At 68.6% G+C, this 22,290-nt stretch overlaps 1 protein-coding gene across 1 annotated transcript; it reads right to left on the bottom strand.

Moving 5' to 3' along the window:
• Positions 1-447: 447 nt before the first annotated feature.
• WNT3A (Wnt family member 3A) lies at positions 448-21,064 on the bottom strand (the record flags this gene model as incomplete). The annotated part of the gene is made up of 4 exons (XM_084243538.1): positions 448-927; positions 5,508-5,773; positions 13,075-13,316; positions 20,994-21,064. 4 exons carry the CDS (start codon positions 21,062-21,064, stop codon positions 448-450), a joined length of 1,059 nt encoding a protein of 352 aa, XP_084099664.1.
• Between the last annotated feature and the right edge of the window lie 1,226 nt (positions 21,065-22,290).

Raw genomic sequence — 22,290 nt, forward strand, 5'->3', positions numbered from 1 at the left:
AACCGTCCCACACGACGGAGGGGAGGGAGGAGGCACAGGCGGGCTGGGGGCAGAGCCTCGCTCCTGCGTGTGGACAGGATGGGGAGCGGCTGGATGTGTGAAGACGGGGAGGACGCGGGGGAGAGAGCCCCAACAGTCACAGAGAGGACCCACGTGCCCTCATACAGGCTGGTCAGAGCAGAGCCAGTCCCAGGGCCCTGGCCCCGCCGCTCCACCTACCCTCCACCTAGCCAGGTGGAGCTGGGTCTTGGGGCTCTGTGGGGCGGAAGCTCTCCCAGGGGGGCATCCTGGGAGGGCGCTGGCTGGTGCCAGGCTGAGGGTGGAGCGTCACGGGCCTCTGGGGTCAGGATCAGGCCAGAGCGCCGGGGGAGGGCACCCCAGGGCCCCAGAGCAGCGGCGGGGGACAGGAAGCGCCTCCCCGCAGCCCCCTCCCTGCGCAGGCGCACACTACTTGCAGGTGTGCACCTCGTAGGCACGCGCGCACTCCTGGCAGCTGACGTAGCAGCACCAGTGGAAGACGCAGCGGCACTTCTCCCGGCGCCGCTCGGTGCGCGCGTCGTGCCCGCGGCCGCAGCACAGCAGGTCGCAGCCGTCGATGCCCGGAGAGCTGACATTGCAGGCGCGGTCGCGCGTGCCGAACGAGCCAGTGTCGGCGTTGGGCTCGCAGAAGTTGGGCGAGGCCTCGTAGTAGACCAGGTCGTGCTCCGTGGGCGCCTTGAAGTAGGTATAGCGTGGCCGCAGCGTCTCCACCCAGCCGCGGGACTCACGGTGCTTCTCCACCACCATCTCGGACGCGCTGTCGTACTTGTCCTTCAGGAAGTCCCCAACGGCACGGAAGTCGGGCTGTGCCCACCAGCAGGTCTTCACCTCGCAGCTGCCCGACAGCCCGTGGCACTTGCACTTGAGGTGCATGTGGCTGGCAATGGCCTGTGGGAGCATGAGGAGGGGTCAGGGCTGCCTGCCACTCTGCAGCCACCTGCCAGGGGTCCCTGCCCACCTGCAGTCTGGCCCCAGGCCCCCCACAAATGCTGTGCCACCTGAAGGCCTCCAGGGACACCAGGCTGAGTGGGTGCCCCTCCTGGACCTGGGGCACCCTCTTCCCCCAGGGTCAGGACGCTGGTGCCTCCCCTGGCCAACCAAAGTCCCCAGATGGCAGGACCTCCCAACTCTCCTGGGCCAGCAAAGGCTTAAAGGCTGAAACAGGTGACATGTCACTGCCCCCTACAAAGCATGTAGGAGGGGGGCAGTGCAGGCTGGCATGGCTGATGGCCCTGACCAGAACCCAGCACCTGCAGGGCCCAGGAAACTCGGCGTAAGGACTGCAGGGGAGTGGGGAGAAGAGGCAGGGCCAGGGAATAAGGCTGTTCGAGCTAGGGTCCTGGCCAGCATGTGTATTTCTCCCCAGGGCAGGTTCTCTTTCCTTCCTTATTTGGGGGGGCGGGGGCAGAACAAAGGGATCTGCCTCAGTTGGGACTGTAGTGGCTGCTGGCCCCACCCCTGAGCCCCAGGGGGCAGCCCCCACGCTCCTCATGGAGCTAAAATGCCGCCTCTGATGCTCACGTTTCTGGGATTCCACTTAGTGGCTGGTTTAGCTCGGTATAAATTTCTTGGCTTCACAACCTCCCTCAAACTTCTCAAGGCATTTCTCTGTTTCATTCTAGCTTTCACTGTTGTTCTTGGACACACTGACACCATTTTCAACTGGTGGTGCTTTGCATGAAACCTACACCTTGTCCTGGAAAGCCTGAGAGTTTCTGTCACAGGCTGTGAATTTCAGGACAACAGGAATGGACCTGGATCTTCCTCTTTGTCTTCCAGTCACTTACGGTCGTATGGTCTGAGGCCTGTGGGCTGCGGGCACCGTTCTGCCTGTTTCTTTGCCAACCTCCTCTTCTTCAGTTCACCACTCTCTCTCTCTCTCTCTCTCTCTCTCTCACAGAGACTCCCTGGTTTCAATCTTTCCTATTTTCCATCTTTCTGTCTTCTCACTTTGAGGAAAGGGTGTGTCAATCATTCTCTTGAGATTTTTTTATTTCTGCTATCTTAGTTTTAATTTCTAAGGCCTCTTTTATTTTTTCCTCTCTGAATGTTTTCTTTTTCTTTTAAGATTTATTTATTTATGCATACAAAAACGGGTACAGGCTAGAGGTGCAGGGGGGTGAGAAGGTTCACCAGAGACAGAGTGGGGAGCAGAACAGGCAGACTGACTGAAATACACTGCTGAGGGGAGCAGCGGACGAGACAGGAGAGGTCTGCCTCACCATGTGGGTAGCTCCCTGGCCGGCCAGGGATCGAACTCATGCTGCAGAGGCTGCAGACAGCTTCACAGTGCGGTGCTTAACCCCTTGCACCACCAGGGGGGCCCAATCTCTGAATGTTTTCTAAACAGTGACAGTTACAGACATTTCCATCTCCCTTTATAATGTTTTGTCTGCTTGTTTCTTTGTGGTTGTTGGAGGCTTTACAGGTGGCACACTCTTGGCTGCCTGTTCCTGTTTAAGAACAGACACAGGGCCTCCCCGGTGGCGCAGCGGTTGAGCGCTGGGTTGCGAAGCTGCCCGCGGCCTCTGTGGCGCCGGTTCGATCCCCGGCTGCTCCCCGGCCACCGGAGGAGGGTCCCGCATGGCGCGCAGACCTCTCCTGCCGCCCTCTGCTCCCCTCAGCAGTGTCCTTCGGTCCTTCTGCCTGCTCTGCTCCCCGTTCTGGCTCTGGTGGATTCTCTCACCCTCCCGCGCTTCTGACTGTACCCAGTGCTTGTATAAACAGAACAAACAAATAAATAAATAAAAAACATGCCTCTATAAAGTAGTTAAAATAGAAAAAAAAAAAAAAAACAGACACAGGCTCACTGGAAGCTCCTGTGCATGGCAGGGACTGGCTGACTTGGGCCTCTGCCATGCAAAGGCCATGAGGTCACGCTGGGTGACTCCCAGCTTAGCAGCTCCTCTCTTGGGTTAATCCGATTTGCCGGGGGAAACCTTGGCTCGGGGCATTTGGAGGTTAGAAAGAGAAATGCATACCAAGGCGCCCATTTTCAACAGGGCAGCCTCGGCCTCCACTGTGTGTGGCGTCCAGAACCCCCTGCCTTGTTCTTTCGGAGAACACGCCCGCAGAGGTTCTCCAGAAGAGAGAAGCAGAGAGAGGCCCTGGACAGAGGAGCTGGGCTATAACCTGCCTTTCACATAGACCTCTACAGATCTTCCTTTTCCAGCCTCATGTTTACCTCCCGTTCTCAAGACACCTGACACTCATAATTCCTGGGTGAGTTCTCAGATTTTTCCTCTATTGGCTTAAGACTCAGCTTTCTGGGGCCAACCCAGACATCAAGTACTGATTTATCTGCTTTTAACTTTCAAAATTTTCTTGCCATTGTCACCTCGTCTGCTTGCCATGTTCTCAAGAGTCTCTTTCTTGGTTTTCAAATTAGTTTCTTGTCACTGAGTAGCAGTCGGGAGGTGCAGCGGGAAAGCCCACGTCCAGGAAGCCCCTTGCTCTTCACTCTGCCCTGCCCTGTGGCTCTCCCCAGACCTGCCTCCTGGGCGTTCCCGTGATCCTCATTCCCGGCTGAGATGTTCCAGCTTGCGTTTTCACTTGACGAACGGGCATATTTTTCACACCCTCTGTGAGAACAATAACTGTGTCTACCAGCGCCAGGCTCTGCTGCTGTGGCGCTGCTGCTCGTCAGCTCACATGATGAGGTGTCTTTGATTGCGTGTTGGATGTGGTGTGTGTCTGAAAATTATTTATGGACAAGAACTTCAGTCTGAATAAGGGTCACCTCCTCACAGGCTCTTGTCTGCCTCTTCCCGCAGGGAGGGGGCCTGGCTGGTGGCCCCTTCAGCCGCCCTCGGAGCACCCCTCTGGCCTGCACTTGGCCCAGGGCAGGCCTGCCTCTGGGTGTGCCTCAGCCCTCAGGGTGCCAGCCTGGCCTGAGGGCTGGCTTTCTGGAGGTAGCACCTCAGCTCCCTGAGGCTGTGGAAGCGCAACCCGGCATTTGTGCTGCTCTGGTCAATAAACTGCTTGGGCATCTGTTACAGGCACCAGGCTCCGAGGCCAGCTAATTCCGCACTGTCAGGACAGCCCTTTGACACTTAAAATCATTTCACAGAGGTGTAGTGTGGCATGTATGTTAATAAGTTCACACGTCACAAGTGCACAGCATGGCAAACTCGCCCCTGTCCTCAGCCTCCCACACGCCCCCGGGCGCTGCCCCGCAGGGCACAGGTGCAGGCGGTCCCCTGGCCACCAGGACATCCGGCACCTGGCCCCGGGCCGCGCCATGTCTATGCTGTCTTTGTTACAGGGCAGGGAGAGGGGTCCCTGTAACATCTTCTGTGAAGCGGCTCCCCAGCCTTCAGCGAGTTCTTCTACTGGGTGATCTTTCCCTCACTCGTGTGCAGAGCTCTTTTTTATGGTAGCTTCTATGTTTGTTGGAATGTGGACGTGTGTGGACGTCCATCCATATCGTTTATGAACAGCTGTCCCTCCTTTCCATACGGCCCGTGTTGCTGTGTTTTGCCTTCACCGTGCTTTTTCCACCTACCTGAGAAGCCTTTGCCTACCCAGGGCTACAGAGATCTCTCATTTCCTCCACACATAGCTCGGGTTGGCCCAACCCTGTAGCCTTGTGCTTGGTTATATGTGTGCTGTGAGGTTTCCATCTGGTGTCCAGCAGGCTGCGAAGCGTTTAACGAAGAGCAACTCTCCCTCTGTGTTGCATCGTCTTCCCTGTGGGAACCCGGCTCTGTGCGCAGGTGAGCACAGGTGGGCACAGGTGAGCAGGTGAGCACAGGTGGGCACAGGTGAGCACACATTCTCACAGGGCAGTCAGCCGGAGTTGCCTTGCTCTCTGTGTCAGAAGCTGACGGCTCCTGCCCCTTCTTCAGCCCGCTGGACCCCTCCCAGTCCCTACACATGCGGCTCCTGCCTGTGGCACCCCTTGAGCGCTCCCCGCTGGCCCTGCACTTCAGCTAGGCCACGCTGGCCATGGTGCGCTGGCCCACCCTCTTCTTCTGTCTTGGGCTCCCTGTTCTGCGCACAATGACTCAGCTCAGCCTTGCCCTCCAGGTGGCCTGGGGGCTCTCTGCCCCCGCCCCCCCATGCCCTCCCATCACCACAGCTGGGTCTTTCTTGAGGCCGCAGCCACTGCACCCAGCTCACCCCCTGCCCGTTCTCCAGGGCCTAGTCCCCACTGCCGTGCCGGCCTCTCCCCCCAAGTGTGCAGGAGGCCTGGGGAAGCCTTCACCCCCCCTTACCCATGAGGGCCACCCCCAGGTGGGCGTGTCACCTTGTGGGAAAGCCGGGGCTGGGCAGTAAGCAGACCCCAGCCCTTCTGCAGGCCCTCCACCCCCAGCCCACCCCTCAGGGAGCCAACCACATCCCACTGCAGGCGGCTCCCAGATGCAGGCATGGCTGGACGGCTCTCCCTGAGCACCCCGGGCTCCCCAGGGCTGTGGCGCCCCCCCACCCCAGCGTGGGCTGGGACCCCGGGAGAGGGGCACACGCACCTGGCGCCCCGCCTCGTTGTTGTGCCGGTTCATCGCTGAGCGGGCGTCAGGCCGGTTCTCCCGCGCGTCGGCAAACTCCCGAGACACCATTCCGCCGAACTCGATGTCCTCGCTGCAGCCACCCCACTTCCAGCCGGCCCCCGGGGAGCCCTGGTGGCGGCTGCTGCAGCCGCAGACGGCAGGCGCGCCCTCGGCGCAGGAGCGCGTCACAGCGAAGGCCACGCCGGCCGAGGCGATGGCGTGCACGAAGGCTGACTCCCGGGTGGCTGCGGACAGGGCAGAGGGGCAGCGTGGGTCTGGTTCTCTGCACCTCCCCGTCCAGTTTGCCTTGAACGGGCCCAGGACTGTCCCCTCAAAGCCCCCCTTTGTGGAGACCAGGCAGCAGCCACCTCCCCAGGATGCTGCAGGCCCAGCCGGGGCCTGCACTACTTTGTCTTGTGTGGGGGCCAGACTGCCCCTCCCCAGGCTGTGGGGGTCTCCCCAGGTGGGTGTCACTTCCAGCCCGTCCCCACAAGCAAGGCCAGCTCCTGAGGAGAAGCCTCCGGCAGCCCCCTCGGCCCCGGGAGATGGAGGGGAGAGGAGACTGGCGACCGCGGGCCCTGAGCAGGGTCGGGCGAACCACCCGGGCTGCCAGACCCTTGAGGGGTGGCGGGCAGGGGTGGGGCTCCTCCTTGAACTTGGAGGGGACCGGCTGGGGCGCGGGCCTGGGAGGTCCCTCCCCGGCGGGCCTCCATTCCCTCTGCCAGAGGAGGAGGCCTTAGGCTCCTGGAGGAGAAACCCGAGTGCCCAGTCGAGGGTGACCTAAAGGCCCTGCCGTCACAGAGAACCCCCCGAACAGGCCACGTGCAGGCGCATCAGCGGTGCGCAGGCACAGACGCAGCGGGTGCAGGCAGGGAGGCCCCCCCCCAGACTGGCACGGGGGTGGGGCGTGGGGTGCGGCCCGGCCATGCCCCTCCCGCCTCGGGCCCTCACTGGACCTGCGGAGCCTGCACCTAAAGGCCAGGAAATGTCACACAAGCCCAAGGCCCCCCCAGGCGCTGAGGGAGCTGAGGGACAGGCCGGCGGGAGCAGTCACACTAGTGTGTGCTGGGGGGTGGGGGGGGTGTTTCCCTTTTCACAGGTGCAGCTGGGTTTGTGCGAGGCTGCCCGGGAGGGGGCTGAGCGGGCTCTGGGGCCTTGGCTTTTTTGCGCGTCTACAACTATTTCCAAAGAGAAAGTCAGACCATGGGCCTCCCCTGGTGGCGCAGCGGTTGAGCGCTGGTCTGTGAAGCTGCCCGCAGCCTCTGCAGCGCCGGTTCGACCCCCAGCTTCTCCCCGGCCCCCGGAGGAGGGTCCCGCATGGCGCGCAGACCTCTCCTGCCGCCCGCTGCTCCCCTCAGCAGTGTCCTTCGGTCCTTCTGCCTGCTCTGCTCCCCGCTCTGGCTCTGGTGAATCCTCTCACCCTCCCGCGCTTCTGACTGTGCCCAGTGCTTGTGTAAATAAATAAATCTTTAAAAAAAAATTAAAAAAAAAAAGAGAAAGTCAGAGCGCACTCCGAGTCCTGAGCGGTACCCCCCACCACAGGCCTCCCATGGGGGGCTCCTGATGCAGGGCTCAGGGATGCAGGGGCAGCTCCTCCTAAATGGAGGATGGTGTCTTGCCAGGTCTCCGGGGGGTGAGGGAGGAGGTGACCCCCACCTGCCCCCCAGTCTCGGAGGAGGAACAGGCTCAGACCCTGACCCCAGCCAGTGGTGGGCAGCGCGGCAGGCATCCTGCGCCTGTTCACACAGGAGGCAACCACGCCTGTGGGAGGCGCCGCATCTCCAGGGAGAGCTGGAAACTGCTTAGTCACCAGCAGGACGCATGCTGGAGATGAGAGGGGGGCGCTGCGGCCTGCTGGGCAGGCCCTTGGGGTGAGTCTGCCAGAGGAGCCAGAGCCCAGTGGCCGAGCCCGGGGGGCAGTTCCTGCAGGAGTTCCTGGGAGGGGACGGTGTTGAGGCGCGGCCACTGGCGGTGACCAGCATCTGGGCATGGGCCTGGTGGCGCTCGGAGGCTCTGCAGGGACCGCCTGGCACGGCTGGGGTGGGCTCTCTGCAAAGGGTGCCCAGGCAATTCTGATGTGTCCCCGGTGGGCCTGGCTCTAGGCCTCTCCTCTGTGTGGTGCTGGGGGCCACAGGTCAAATGTCCCCGCCGAGGCTAACGCAGCGCCTGTGACGGGCCTCCCCACCACCTCCCTGCCAGAGGCACATGCCACCTGTCCCCTCCGCCGCCCGGCTCTGGGACTCAGGTGACCGCTCCCTGGGAGCTGCGCAGATGCCTGCTCAGAAACTGCTCCGCTGGCCAGGCTGTGCCTCCGCAGGGCCCTGACCATAGGCCAGATGGAGGCGCTGCCCATGCACCAGCAGGAGCAGGCTGGGAGGGGCAGGCCTCCTGTCACCTCGGGGCCCATCTCCAAGCTGAGCCGCTGCAGGGACTGCCTGGGGAGGGCCCCACCCTCAGGGACCGCTCTGGGTGCCCTGTGGGGACGGAGCCCCACCCACAGGCTGGCCGGCCCTGCCCAGGCCCAGTCTTTCCCCAGGCGCTGGCGAGGAGTGTGTGCCTGTGGACGCTGCTGGCGGGGCCTTTGGGGAGCCCAGGGTGGAGGCAGCACCTCCCTAAGGCCGGAGTCCCCTGGGGTGCCTCTCCTGCCTACCTCCCCGGGCAGGGCCTGGAGAGCCCAGGCCTTGGCCAGGGCCCCAGCACACAGGCCCCCGCCCTCTGGGGCACCTGGCGTTGGGGAGCAGAGGGGACGGCAGGCAGGTTCGGGGTGGCCGGCCTCGCACAGGCGAGCGGGCCCTCGGGCCAGCGACGCTGCGTCCCGTCTCCCGGGGCTGCCGGAGAGCGTCCACCCCGGGGCCTGCCGAGCGGCCTCCTCGGCGGCCTCGCCCGGGCGGGGGCGGCGGGACGTTGGCCCCCGCGACAGGCCTCGCCCCCCGCGGCCCACCCTCCCGGCGGCCGCTCGGTAATCCCGGGCACAAAGGCGGAGCCACCTGAGAGCGGAATGCACCCGCGCCAGGCCGGCCCCGACACCCGCGCCCGGCCCGGTTACCTGCTGGGGCTAATGAATCCGGCTTTGTGCGCCACTGTCACGCCGCGTTAGGCCCACAATGGCCCGCGATATTTTATATGAATTTCCCCCTCGTCGGCGATTAGGCCATGGCCAGCCAGTCATAGCAACCGGGAGGTATGCGCGCCCGGCCGGGCGGAGGGGCGCGCGCTATTCAGGGCGCGGGGCGGCCCCGGGGGCGTGTGAACCGCCCGCAGCCCCTCGCTTTTCTCTTGTGCTTAATCTTGTCGTCGTGGCGGGGATATTGTGCTCGGAGCCGGGCGCGGCGGGGTGTCCGGCTGTCCTGGCCCCTCACCCCTCCCACTGGGGAAGTTAATGATATACCGGGGAGGGCGCCAGGCCGGCAGAGCCCCCTCCCGAAGCGAAACACTTTCCGATGGGGGTCAGAGGTCACAACCTGGATGGGGGTGCGCTTCCAGGGCCCCTCCTGAGCCCGGGCGTGGGTGTCAGGGCCGCCCCCCAGGCAGGGGACACCCAGGGAGGCCTCGGAGGCCCGCGCCCCGCCCGGCCCCCACGGAGGCCCGGGAGAGGCTGGCACACGTGGGCCCTGTCCCAGGCTGACCAGGGGCACCGCCTTGGGCGCTGAGAACGGACACTACGGACCTGCCCCGGGGCTCTGCGGGCCCACCCATCCCAGGCCGCTGCCTGGGGCCAGGCCGCTGCAGACCCTGGGAGCGGTGAGCCAGGGCGGCCACTGCACGCGCAGAGGGGAGGCCAGCAGGCACACGTGGGGAGGGGCAGGAGGGGCAGCCGGTCTCCCCCAGCCTGCCCCACCCCCAGCAGGGCCCCCAGCCCTGCTCCTCTGGCTGGCCCTGCCAAGCTCCCCACCGCGGTGGCCTGGCCTCCCTGGGGCCCTGGGCCTCCCTCACCCCTCCGTCCCCTTTCCACTCCTCCAGGGGAAATGCCCGCAGGACCAAGAGCCCGCTCCCTGGCCAGTCCAGCAGTCTCCTCGGGCCAGCCTCCAAGGCCCAGGCCTGGCCGGTCTCCTGACATGTCCGCTGCTTCCCTGGGCCCTTGGACCAGCCTCCCCAGCATGTCCTTCCCCTTGCCGGGGTCAAGAGGAGGGTGTGGGCCAGCTCAGGCGAGCCTGTGGGCAGTCCCGGGGCCTTGCGGGACCGATAAGCCTGGAGCACCAGCCTCCTCCTCCACTCAAAATTCCTCTCATGCTTCCCCGTCGCCAGAGCAGGTCCGGGGAGCAGGCACTCAGTGCCCAGCCCCAAGAGCTGGCTGCTGGGGTGCACCACCTGCGCCCTCAGCCCCAGCCTGGCAGATGGGGGAGGGAGTTGGGAGGGGAGCTGTGAGCACGAGTGCTCCTTCAGAGGCTCCACCCTGCACCCTGAGGTGCTCAGGGCTCCCGGGGGGCTCAGCGCTCACAGGGGCAGGCACCCTGGCCGCAGACAGCCCGGCTGCAGGCATTGCTGAGCTCTGTCGGCGAGGCCACCTCAGCAGGGGTGGCCAGGCGTCCTGTGGGCCAGCCACAAAGGCTGCATGACCTCTGACACGATTAGGGTCGCCCTGACCCTAATCCCATCAGATTGATTACTGCAAGACGGTGGCGGCCGAGGGGTTTCCACAATGGCCTCCGGAGCCGGCCTCTCCCTGGGGCGCGGCGGCCCCGTCTGCCGGCCATTCAGCTCTGCGCCACAATGGGCCTGGCCATTTCTCAGCCTGGTGGCAGACACGGGGGCGAGGGGCTCCCCTTTGCCACAGAAAGCAAGGGGGTGGCAGTGCCAGCGGCGCCTCAACCAGCAGAAAGTGGGGGAGGACCCTGAGACAGAAGGACCAGAGGTGCAGGGCGGAGGCAGGTGTGTGGACATGGGCTCCCCGCAGCTGTGTGGAGCCCAGAGCCCCTGCTTCCCAGGAGATGGGCCACGGAGGGGCCTGGGCGCATCAGCCCCGGCACAAGCCCCAGGGAGCCCTCAGGCTCCTGCGGCCCCTCGGCCATCCTCAGGAGGGCTGTGGAGCCCTGTCTGCCTCGGTTTCCCCATTTGGCACACAGAGGCCTCACACCCCAGGCAGGGGGGAGCCCTTCTCCACCCAGCTCAGCGCCATGTCCCCTGGGGCCTCCTGGGCCCCAGCAGGTGCTCAGCACCTCCCTGTAAGTACCCTTGACGTGCCCAGGGGCACCCAGCCACACCGGCACCCACTGAGCCCTGTGCTGGGTGTGCTCCTGCCGTCCGGGCCCCCTGGCTCTGGGGGGACTGGGCTGAGCTGCAGGATAAGGCCTGGAGCAGAGGAGCCCGGCGCTTCCACTCAGGCTGCTGCTCGGTGAGGGTGGCGCAGGCAGAGGCCAGGAGAGGGGCCGGCTGGCATGAGGGTTGCTGCGAGTGGGCAGCCATGGGAAGGGCGGGTTCCAGGCGACTGCTGCAGTGCCCAGTCCTGGACTGGGGGAGGTGCGGTGGAGGACACAGCAGCCCTCGGTGGGGCCCCTCCCTGCGCGGCCCTGCCGCCTCCTTGCGGCCCCAGCCGCCTGGCAGGTGGGCGGGGGCAGCCTACAGTGCTGACCCGGTGCCCTGGAAGACGCCTCCGGATCCGGGATGGATAGCCTTGGGTGGCCGCGACGGACTGATGCCCGGGACCTGCCCCACATGGGATGTCCAGAGGCCGTCAGAGACCGGAGCGGAGCAGGCAGGAGACCAGCGGCTGCCTGTGGACCGGGTGCCGTGTGACTGGGCTCCCGGACGGCTGCAGGCAGGGGCCCAGGGGTCGGCCCGTGGGGGATGCCGGGCCACCGACCGCCTAGACCGCTGGACTCGGGAGTGCTGAGGCCATGGCTGATGGAACTTGCGATGAGAGAGAGCCGGCCTGGGCAACCCCCAGTAAGGGGAGATGGGTGCCCTTTGCCAGACAGAACTGCGGCCTTGCCCCACCCCCAACTCAGGGCTGTGGCCCTGCCCAGCCTGTGCCTCTGACCGGGCGCCTCCCTCAGCACCTGCCCAGCTGGCAGAGATGCAGGACACGCGCAGCACCCAGAGGCCAAGTCTGTGTCTAAACACTTGCACTAGACGGTCCAAAAGGAGATGGGGAAGTAACTCACTTTGTAGCAGCACCGGGAGAATAAACCGCCAGCGGCTCCATTACACGAGGGCGGGCGAGACTTGGGCATGGAAACCTGCGTGTCCGCTGAGGGGAAGCGGTCAGAGGGGCGGCCGGGGGCTCCGGGCGCCTGGCGTGCTGGAGCTGACTGTGCTCTCCAAAGCAACCAGCAGACCCCGTCCATCCCGGGAGCCCAGAAGGCCTGGAGAAGCCGCTTCTACAGTTCATATGCAAGGGACACCCCGAACCAGAGCAACCCTCTGAAAACAAAGATGGGAGACTCCAAAGCACACGAGAAGCTGCAGCCGCCCCGGGTGCCCAGGCCGGGCCGCAGACCCCAGCGGGACTGCCAGGCCAGAGGTCAAGCCGGATACGCGCGGCCGGTGGCCTTTCAGTAGGGCGCCCAGGACCTTGCACGGGGGAAGGAGTGTCTCTTCAGCAGGAGGCCTGCCGGAGCCGAGTCTCCCCACACAGGCGGAGCCCCAGCCTCCCTCACACTGCGCATGAGAATCTACGCGAAATGAATCGAATGCTAGGACCGCGACACAGGAACGGCTCTCGACGACGCCCCTGCGGGCTGGGCCGCCTCGGCCTGTGCCACCTTAGGCCTGGCTGCTTCCCTGGGGCAGCCTGGGGGTGTCTGCAGACCCAGTCGCACTTCCTGTGGCAGCCGGCACCAGCACGAGGCCGCACACCCCGCACAAACACAAGCAGCCAAGCCGGCTGTGGACTGGACCAAGGGCTTAGCCAGATGTTCCCTGAGGAAGAGTCCAGGCATCCAACAGCCCCTTGCAGAGCTGCCCCCAGCGCGGGCGCAGGCCTGGGCACCTGCTGGGGAAGGGCCTGGCCGGCAGGTACCCCAGGTCGTGGGGACGCTGGCCTCGCCATGCGCGGCTGGCGGGAGGTGAAAGGGCGCAGCCACGTGGGGACAGCCTGGCCGGTCCTCAGAGACCAGCAGAATTACCTGGGGCCCTGCGACCCCACTGCTGGGAAGGTGCCCCAGAGTGGGGGGCAGGCCGGCACAGGAGTGCCCGCAGCGTCAGGTGCCCGAGGGCCCTGGGCAGGCGGGAGCCCACGTGGGATGTGTGCCACGGGCGCCTCCCTGGGTCTCCGCAGCCGCTGAATTGACCAGTCTTGAAGACGTTGAGCTCCAGCCTGTCCCCCAGGCCCACCCTTGGTCTACAGGAGCCCAGGTCAGCTGCAGAGACTGCCAGGGCCATCCCCACCCAGGCCTCAGGGACCAGGGCCGGCAGGACCCTGCTGTGGCCCGGGACGCCAGAGCAGCCCCAGCTCCGATAGCCACTGGTGAGGATTCTGCTCCGTGGCAGTGGGGAGCAGCCGAGTGGGCCGGCACCCCGCTCCAGGACCCTTGAGAGTGCCCGGTGCCACCCACCCTCATCCCCCATGGGCCTCGGGGCTGCTGCCCGGGGCTGGGGAGCCGGGTACCTTTGTCCAGCACGGGGCCGAAGATGGCCAGGCTGCGGCTGACGGTGGTGCAGTTCCAGCGGCGGCCCCGGAACTGGTGCTGGCACTCCTGGATGCCCACCTTGACGCCCTCTGCCACGCTGGGCATGATCTCCACGTAGTTCCGGCAGAAGCGCAGCTGCTTGGGGACCAGCCCAGGGATGCTGGCGCACAGGATGGGCTGCGTGCCCAGGGCCGAGTACTGGGGCCCCATGGCCAGGGACCTGTGGGGCGGGGGCAGCGGTCAGTGGGAGTGGCCCTGGCCACACGGTCCAGGCGGCCAGCCGGCACCCCGGTGGCTGTGCCCGGGGCCCAATGGGCCCTGGTGCTGGGGGCCAGCCTGGGCGCAGGGTGTGGGGGCCGTCACAGTGGGAGAGGCCGGCAGACACTTGTGGGCTCAGGAATCCAGTCTGCCCCTGGGAGGGGTTCCAGCCACCCCGCCCCTGCCCTGCAGCAGGCATGGCCTGGGGGCGCTGCACAGAGCCCACCCTGTCCCTGCCACACCCAGCACACGGCGGGCACCAAGGGATGCGCTGCCTGAGGGGCCAGCCCTGGTGGGCTCCTCTGCAATCCCATGGCCATAGGGACCGAAGCAGGCACCTCACGGCCCCAGAGGACGGCCAACTGGACAGCACGGCCTGCAGGCCCCTCCCCGCCCCAGGCGCAGCTGCCATGCTCCTGGGCGGTCAGCCCCACGGCACGCGCTCTGGCTGGGCAGCATGAGAAGCTGTAGGGCTCGGTCTCCGTGTGGCCCCCCTAGGCAGCCCAGTCCCGCAGCCCTCCCCTCCTAGCCCGCAGCCCGGGGCGCGGAGGGGGCTGCACGGCAGGCCGGGCCTGGCCCCCACCCCCTCCCAGCCCCTGCCCACATGGGTCGGGAGTGTCTCTGTGGCCCCCAGCACTGTGCCCCACGGCCCCGCCTTCGTCCCTCTGGCCTGCCCGTGTGACCTCCTGTCTGGGCAGATGGGGGCACGGGGGCCGTAGCCTCGCATGGCAGAGCCCCCAGAAGCTGTGGGTGGCCCCCGCGAGTGTCCCCTGCACCGCCGCCTGCCGGGCCCTCTGTGAGCTGAGCTGGCCGGCCAGGATCCCCGAGTCATCTTGCGCTGCCGCCGGGGTGCCTGGTGGGGGCCCAACATCTCAGGCAGTCTCCTGGCTTCCTGGGCTCCTCGTGTGTCCCTGGCCTGGTCGCTGCCCTGGGGTGCCCATCCTGCTGTCCCCCGAAGGCCCCGTGAGCCCGCCCGCCTGGGACCGGGTGCCAGACCCACGGCTGCCCCACCCCTGCATCCGGGGCTCCCCCTGCCACCCCCAGCCCAGGACCCCGGCCTCGCCACCCAGCGGTCAGCCTTTCCTTGGGCAGCGTCCGCCGCCCTGTGCTCACATCATCCGTGTCACCTGCCATGGGTCCCCCTTGGCCAGCACATGTGGGTACTCGGCTGTCCCAGGCTGAGCTCAGCCTTCCATGTCCACCCCTACCCCGTGGGAAGCAGGTGCTGGCTACTCTGGGGGGGCACCCACTGGCTCTCCCTGCTCTGTGCTGGCGGCAGGGTCCTCAGACGGGATCTGACTCGGGTGGACAAGGGGCAGTGGTGGCCTCCCTGGGTCAGGCCGGTGGTTGCTGTGTCCGTACCTAGGAGTCCCCGGGACCCTGGCGCAGGGGCCGGGGTGCATGTGGGGTGACCGTCTGCCACATGGGCGGGCACTGAGGGCCTGTGAGCACAGGCGCTGGCCCCTGGTGGCTGGACCACAGGGCACTCTGTGCGGGACCTGGCAGGGGTGTGCAGTGAGCAGGCAGGCGGGGCCGCGTGTGGCCGAGCAAGCTGGCGCTGGATGGGAGGGGCTGGGCGAGTGGCCTCAGCGAGCCTGGAGCCGCCTGCTGGCTCCCGCGGGGGCAGCCAAGGAGCCAGGGGAAGCTCTCCCCAGAGGCCCCTCACCAGCCCTGTGTGTGTGTGTGTGTGTGTGTGTGTGTGCGCGCGCGCGCGTGTGTGTGTGCGTGTGAGGCCTCAGGACGCGGCTAGGAGGGCCCGTGGGTTCCCGCTGTCCTGTCCCTCCCCTCCCCAGCTCCCAGCAAGAGTGGGGCTCCAGTCGCAGCTTCTCCCCAGCCTCTTGGGGTGCTGAGTCAGCTCCCCACCCCAGCCCTGCTCCAGGCAGGCCCTGGCTCGCCTTGTCCCCGGGAGCCGGCTCCCCTGCGGCGGCCTCCTCCAAGCCTGCGGCCGGCCGGCAGCCCCGCAGCTGAATTCCCTGGGGAGGACCCTTGGAGGTGCTGGGCCCGGCCCTGGGGGCACATTGAAGGTCAGTCTGGCGATCACAGCACAGTGGACACCATCATGTGCTCCCTGGCTGCAGCCAGGCTGCCTGGTGCCACGGGCATCCCAGCTCAGTGGTGCAGGGGCCCCAGCTGGACACTCTGCCACAGGGCAGGCCTCTCGTGGAGAAGGTGGGGGCCTCGCCAGGGCCCGGAGCAGAGGCAGCCCTGTGGGGGGCCACGGCCAGGGCAGCAGAGTCCACCTCCTACTTCTGGGTCACAGAGTCCGGCCCGGCCCCAGCAGGCGAGCATGGAGGGCGGTGGAGCCTGTGGACACCCCCACCATGGCCATCGCCCCCGGGGCCGGCTGCCCGTGCCTGGTGGGGACAGCGGGCTCTGCTCAGGCGGGGCAGGGGCTGCGAGCGGGTGTGTGCCTGCACGTGTGTGCACGTGTGTGAGTGGCGAATGCCAGCCGCACATGTGCCCACTGACCCATCGGGGGCCGGTCCCATCCACAGCCGGACACATCCCCGTGGCGCAGGGAGGGAGGCTGGTGCAGGCCGGCGGGTCCATGGGTGACGGTGGACTGGGAGTGAGGGCAGATGCGTGGCCAGGCCCCTGCCCCGCGGGACCCCAGTCCGTGACCACCTGTAACGGGAACCACCAACAAGGCCCTCCAACACCACCACACCAGAGGTGTGGGGACGCAGACATCCGGGCAGCCACCCCCACGACTCCACCCCCCACGGGCCATGCACCCCTGGCCAGCTGAGGACTGGACCCTCCGGGCGGGCCCCACGGGGTGCCGGGCTGGCCTGCGGGCGAGGACCCCGCCTTCTTCAGGTCCAACCCTCAGCCTGGAAGCCAGGGGCTCCTCCTGGCTCAGCCTGGGGCTCGTCCAGCAGGCTCCAGTGCGGCCTTCAGGAGGGGATGGGCGCGGGGCACCCAGTGGGCAGAGGTGCCCTGTGTGCTCTGGCCGCCCTCCAGCCCAGGTCCTGCTGACCCCCACCCCAGGCCTAAGGCCATCGCAGGAGGAGACAGATCAGGGAGGGTCACAGTGTGGACGCTGACCTCTCACCTGGCGTGGCGGGCTGGGGCCTTGCCGTCTCCCCCTTGGTTCTCAAGCTCTGCAGGTGAGCAACCGAGGCCAGGATGGGGATGGGGCCACCCGGGACACTCGCTCCAGGGACAGGGGCTCCGGGGCAGGCAAGCACTGCCGTGGGGACGCCCCTCGTGCCGGGCAGTGAGGCCTGAGCCCACTGTGGGGCGCAATCTCCCCGCCACTGTCCCTGCTAGATGGTTTGGTCCCTTGGCCCAGGGAAAGCTGACTGGGGGGGCACTGCTGTTCCCAGGGGGGCTGACCTGCTGGCCAGGGCCCTACCCCCCTGGGGTGGGAGGTGCCTGGCTTCCCACAACCCCCTCCCGTCACCTTGCCCTGCACTGAGGGACAGGCCCCTTGTCTGCACGCCAGCCCATAGGCAGGAGTGTCCAGTGCTCACCCCGGCTGGGGAGCCCTCCCCAGCCTCTCCAAACCAGAGTCCCTGATCCCCAACCATGGTGGCCTTCCCCGAGCCTGCACCAGGACCCTGGGGGTCCCCCGGAGAGGCCACAGGCAGGGAGCTGAGTCGAGGCTCAGCAGAACGCTCTGCTCGGCAAGCGGCCAGGGCCTTGGGAGCATCACATCGGCCTCCAGTGACGACCTGCTCCCTAGGGGCGTGGCCTTCAGCCCTGGACACGCATGTGCATGGAGAGTGGCCGGGGCCACGTGGCTGGGGGGGCTTCACCGCTGGCCTGCAGGCGGGGATTGGGCAGCACCCGGTGGGACAGCCGTGGCCCAGGCCTGGTGCCAGAGAGGCCTGCTGGCTGCTCCCTGCCCAAGTGGCCTGGTGCGGCCGGCTCTGGGGGTGCTGAGCCCCAGCCAGGGCCCCTGTGCAGTGGGCGGAGGGGCCAACGGCACCCCGAGGAGACTCGGGCGGGTGCTCTGCACTGGGCCAGCACCCGGGGACACTCCTGAGGCACCCAGGCTAGAGGTAGGGGTGCTGGGGTCCTCCCGGGCCTCTCCTCTGGGCTTGGCCCCGCCAGGTCCACCGGGACCCCACAGAGCCCTTCTCCCAGGCCCACATATCCCATCAGAGCCCTGAGGGAGGCCCAGACCCCGCCCGTGCGGACCTCGGCCTGGCGCTGCACACGGGCTGCAGGGCCTCCATGGCACAGCCGGGCCTCGGCCCTCCCTGGACCGTGGGACAGCTGTCCAGTGAGATGGGCAGCCCGTCCCTTTAGAAGGCGTTGCCCAGGAGCTGGCAGCCTGGGCGCCCTGGTGGTCAGCTCACCTTCTTTCCCCTGTGGGGCCTCGCCGAAGGTCCTACCCTGGAGCTGGAGGGGGCGTGGGGAGGGGTCTTGGGACCCTGGTCCTGGAGCCGGGAGACCCCGCCTGCCCGATCAGCCCCCCCCACCACCCGTGCCGCCGCCTGCCCGCCGGCCGGGCCGGGATTACCGACACATACTTGACAAGCCCCGGCAGGCGGGCACAGGCGCCGGTGCCACAGCTCACAGCAGCCTGCTTCCCGGCACAGCCTCGCGTTTGTGGGGGAGGAATGTGCAAGCCCCAAAGTGTGAAGCATTCGGGGTGTCACCGGGGAGCAGGGAGGGAGACCGAGGCAGCGTGCCCTGGGCTGTGCTTGCCTCCCCTGCAGGCCCCAGCCCCAGCCAGCGGGCTGTTGCGGGGATGGCCCCGTCCTCTGCTCTGTTCCCTGAACAGAACTCGGGGCACAAGGGGTGCAGACCGGAGGCGCGGCCAGGTGTTCCGGCCTGGAGTGGGGTCCCTGTGGAGCCTGGGGCGACGCCCAAGAGGGGATGCTGAGGGAGGCCCTGGGCCGCTCATGCCTGCCGGCTGGACCAGCATCAAGTTCAGGGCCCCAGGACACCCCAGCAGCATCCCAGCCTCCAGGGACAATGGCCACGCAAGTCCCAGTGCTGAGGCCCCGGGCCTGGGCATCCTGTCCTGCCACTGGCCAGGCCAGAGCTGGGGCTCCTGGCCCTGCTCAGGGAGGGCCCCGCCCCCCGCCCTCCCCCAGGGCCCATCTGCCCTGCCCTGGGCAGAGCTGAGCCAGGGTGCCCACGGGGTGCAGGCACACGCCTCGGCGCTGTCTCTTGCCCACCCACCCGTGTCCGTGGGCAAAGCCTGCTCCCCTGCCCGGGCCACTGAGGACCCTGTGGGCGTGTGGGCCTTGGCTGGGTCTCCTGGGCCCAGCACCTGGAGCGCCAAGCCTGGGGGGTCGGGGCCCAGCCGGGTGCTGGGTTCAGTGACTGTGCTTTTCCTTGTGGCCACTGCCAACCATGTCCCTCAGTAAAGGAGGTGCTCCCGGTACCCCAAACCTGCTGTGTTGGGGGCCTCCTGCTGTCATGGCCACTCCAGAGGGATACCCCACCGCTGCTCAGGCCGAGATGGGGGTGCAGGGGCAAGGGATGGTGCCTGGGGGCTGCTGGGGTGCAGGCCAGCTCTGGAGCCGGCTCTGCGAGGGCATGGGAGCCTTGCGGCCCCGCTGAGCACCCCTCTGACTGAGGAGCCTGGAGGGGGCTGCAGGAGTGGCTCCAGATGGTGGGCAGGACGCTGGCCAGGCCGGTGCCCAGCTGGGGAGAGCGGGCACAGCCAGTGTGGGGGTGCGTCGCAGGAGGACCCGACACTGCTGGCTGCGCCTGGTGTGGCCCTGATGGGAGGGGCTGGGCCGCCCACAGGTGATGCCGAGGCGTGTGCAGGTTTGTGGGAAGGTGGCAGTGCAGGGTCCCAGCCCCTGGACAAGTGGAGGGCGAGGCCCACCCCTCAAGCCCAGGCTGGGCATGTGGGCAGGGGCTGGCACAAGCCCCCGCAGCGGGAGGGGAGCTGGCGCCCCCCAGGGGTCCTGGAGCTGCTGCCTGCTATTCCCCAGGCACCCCAGTCCACTTGTCCTGACACAGGAATCCCCTGGGGAAGAGCGGGAGGGGCCTGGCCCTCACCTGTGCCCTGGCCAGCCAGCTCTGGGCTCAGCCTTTGCTCTCTGGACCTGCCTTGGGGTGAGGGGGCTCCCGAAGGTGCTGGGAGGCGGGGACCCCACCCCCTGCCTTTAAAGCAGAACTGCTCTGGGCTGTTCTCCTCCCAGGTGAGGGGCGGCCACTCTCACTTTGGCGGGGGCCTGTGGCTTCGCTGGGACGGGCAGGTGAGCCGCTGTGCACAGCCCCAGGCCCTGCTGGGGGCAGGGGAAGAGGGGGAGGAGGAGCCCCCTTTATTTCCAGGGGCCCCTCCATTCGTCAGTTCACCTGGGGGCATTGAAGAGGTGGGAGGGGGGCGTGAGCCGGGAGCCGTGAGGTCGCGTGCCCCCCTTCTCGGGAGAAGAGGGAGGGGGTGCGGCGCCCCTTCCCGAGGCGGGGGCTGCCCGAGGCGGGCGGGGCGCGGCCGGAGGAGCCCCAGGTCCCCTCCCCGCGGCCGGGCCGGCGCAGGACCGCGATGCCCCAGCGCAGCGCCGAGGCGGCCGGCGGGGACCTGTGGGGGCGGGGGCGGGGCGGGGGCGCTTCCCCGCGCGCCCCGAACGCGGCGGCGGCTCTAATTAGACGCCGGGCGGGGGAGCCGGCGGCTAGGGGCGCTCTCCGCGCCCGGCCGCCCTCGGGGTGACGCGCAGGTGCGCGGGGCGCGGGGGGGTCCCGGCGCCCGGGCCCGCACCTGCCTCGCCCCGAGCGCCCTGCGAGGGAAACGCTTTCGGGGTTAGACGCTCCCGGGCGCTCGCGCTCCCGCCCCCCGGCGCCCGCGGCCCGTCCCCGAGAGCCGTCGGCGAGGGCTCCGCGCGCGCCCGCTCTCCAGCCGCGCCTCCTCGCCGCGCGCCCCGGGCGGCCGCCGCACTCCCCTTGCAGCCGTCAGAAGTGGGGCGCCCGGAGCACCCCCACCTCGGGCGGGGTGACCTTTGCCTGCGGCGACTGTCGAATTCGATTCCTCCAGGCAGGTAAACCCCGTCCCCCCGCGGCTCGTGCAGCGCTCCCGGGGGTTCTCTGCGCGCTCGGCGCCTGGTTTAGGGGTCTTTCTGCACATGCCTGGTTGGCGAGGCCCCAAGCGCCCCGGCCTCGCACTTGGGTGATCCTGGGCTGCGGGGGGGCCGCGGACTCCACGTCTCCTCCCTCCGAGCCCCACCGGCGGCCCCGCTGCCCTGGCGGTCCCGGCGGCGCTGGCGGAGAGGCTGGGGCTGGGCGCGGGGCACCCGCCGGCGGCGGCCGCGCCACTCCTGGCCGGTCCCCGCTGTCTTTACGTAACTGCGCCGCTTCGAGCTGTTCGGTCTTGTCTCCCTGACTTTGTTTTAAAGTGTGTGTGTGTGTGTGTGTGTGTGTGTGTGTGTGGGCGCGCGCGCAAGGTACGGTCCTTCAGGAAAGTCTCCAGCGAGTCTGCCCTCCCGCGCGCGCCCTCGTGGCCTCGGGCTGCCCTGCTCGCGGCGGTGCCACCCGCGCGGCTCCGCGCCCGCCGCTCCAGCCCCCTGCTCGCCCCGTCCGCGCGACCTGGCTCGCCCCGGCGGGCGGCGGATCGAGGCCCCCGGAAGCGCCGCCGCCCGCGCCCGGGCCGCGGCTCCGACGGGTGGAAAGTGGGCGCGGAGGGAGACGCGCCCGGGACCGCACCGAGGCGGGGGCGAACGCGAGGCCGACTCACCACCAGATCGGGTAGCTGCCCAGCGCCTGCTCCAGGCAGCAGAGGAAAAAGACGTGCGCGAGCGGGGCCATCGCCGGCGGCGGAGCGCGGAGCGCGGAGTCGCCCCGGGTGCGCGGCGCCGGGCCGGGCCGGGCCCTGGAGCTGGCGAGGCGGCGCTGGGCCCTGCTGCGGCCGCGGGGTGCGCGGGTCTGCGCGGGCTCCGAGGCGGCGCTGCGCCAGGTGGGCCGGCGGCCGGGCGGCGGGCCGGGGCCCGGGGCGGCGCGGGACGGCGGGGGCGGGGCAGCGCCGCGGGGGGCGCCCGCCGGGGCCGGGGCCGGGGCCGGGCCGGGGCGGGGCAGGGCGGGCGGGGCCCGGGGAGCTGGCGCGGCTGCGGTTCCGGCCCCTCCCGTGGCCGCGAGGTGCGCAGGGGTGCGTGGGGTGCGCGCGCTCCCAGGGCGGCGCCGGGCCCGAGGGGCGAGCGGCCCCACCGGGGCTGCGGGCTGGTCCGGCATCCCCGCGCGCTCTCGGGCCGCGCCCCCGCGGGACTCGCGGACCGCCTCAGGGCGGGAGCCCCGCGCGCTGTCAGCGCTGTGTCCTCGCCTCGGGCGGCCGGCGGCCCCTCCAGCCGTCACCTGGGGCTCTTCCCCGACGGCCCTGTGGCCGCGCCCTGGGGCGCTGGGCGGGAGGCGCGGGTGGGGGCGCTTGCCCCGGGGTCAGCGGTGGGGGGAGCGTCCAGGGTGCGTGCCGCCCGGCCCCGCCCGAAGACCAGGGGTGGGAAGCGGCCCCCCGCTGTCTGGAACCCAGGCGGTGACGCCCCACTTTCCCGACCCTAGGAGGGAGCAGCGGGCGGCCCCCGCGGAGGCAGCCCTGCCTCGGGCTGGACGGCCGCGGGGCTGCGGGCTGCCGGTCCTCGGCCCAGGGGGGTTCCGGCCGCTGGGAAAGCCTCAGGATTTTGCCCCTTTGCGGCGGCGAAAGGGCGCGCGCGCGCTTCACCCAAGGTCGCAGGGCGTGGCCGGCCGGCTCCCAGCCCCGGCGCTGCCGGCGTGGTTTGATATTCATCTGCGCCCGCCCGGGGGTCCCGGAGGTGGGCCCAGGGCGGAAGTCTCCCCACCGGCCCCGGGGGAGGGGCGCGTGGGAGCCCCGGGCCGGCCCTGGGGCCGCGGGACTCAGCCCGTGTGGAGCCGGGGCGCCGCTGGCGGGGCGCCCCCTCGCGCGCCCGCGTCCCTCCGCGAGGCCAGCCCCGAGCGCCTCCCGCGGGCCCCCCGCGTGCGCCCCGCGCCCCGGCCAGTGCGCGCCGCCGGGAGCCGAGGCAGGTCTC

Source organism: Talpa europaea, assembly GCF_964194135.1.
Source record: "Talpa europaea genome assembly, chromosome: 9".
In the NCBI taxonomy this organism is placed as follows: Eukaryota; Metazoa; Chordata; class Mammalia; order Eulipotyphla; family Talpidae; genus Talpa; species Talpa europaea.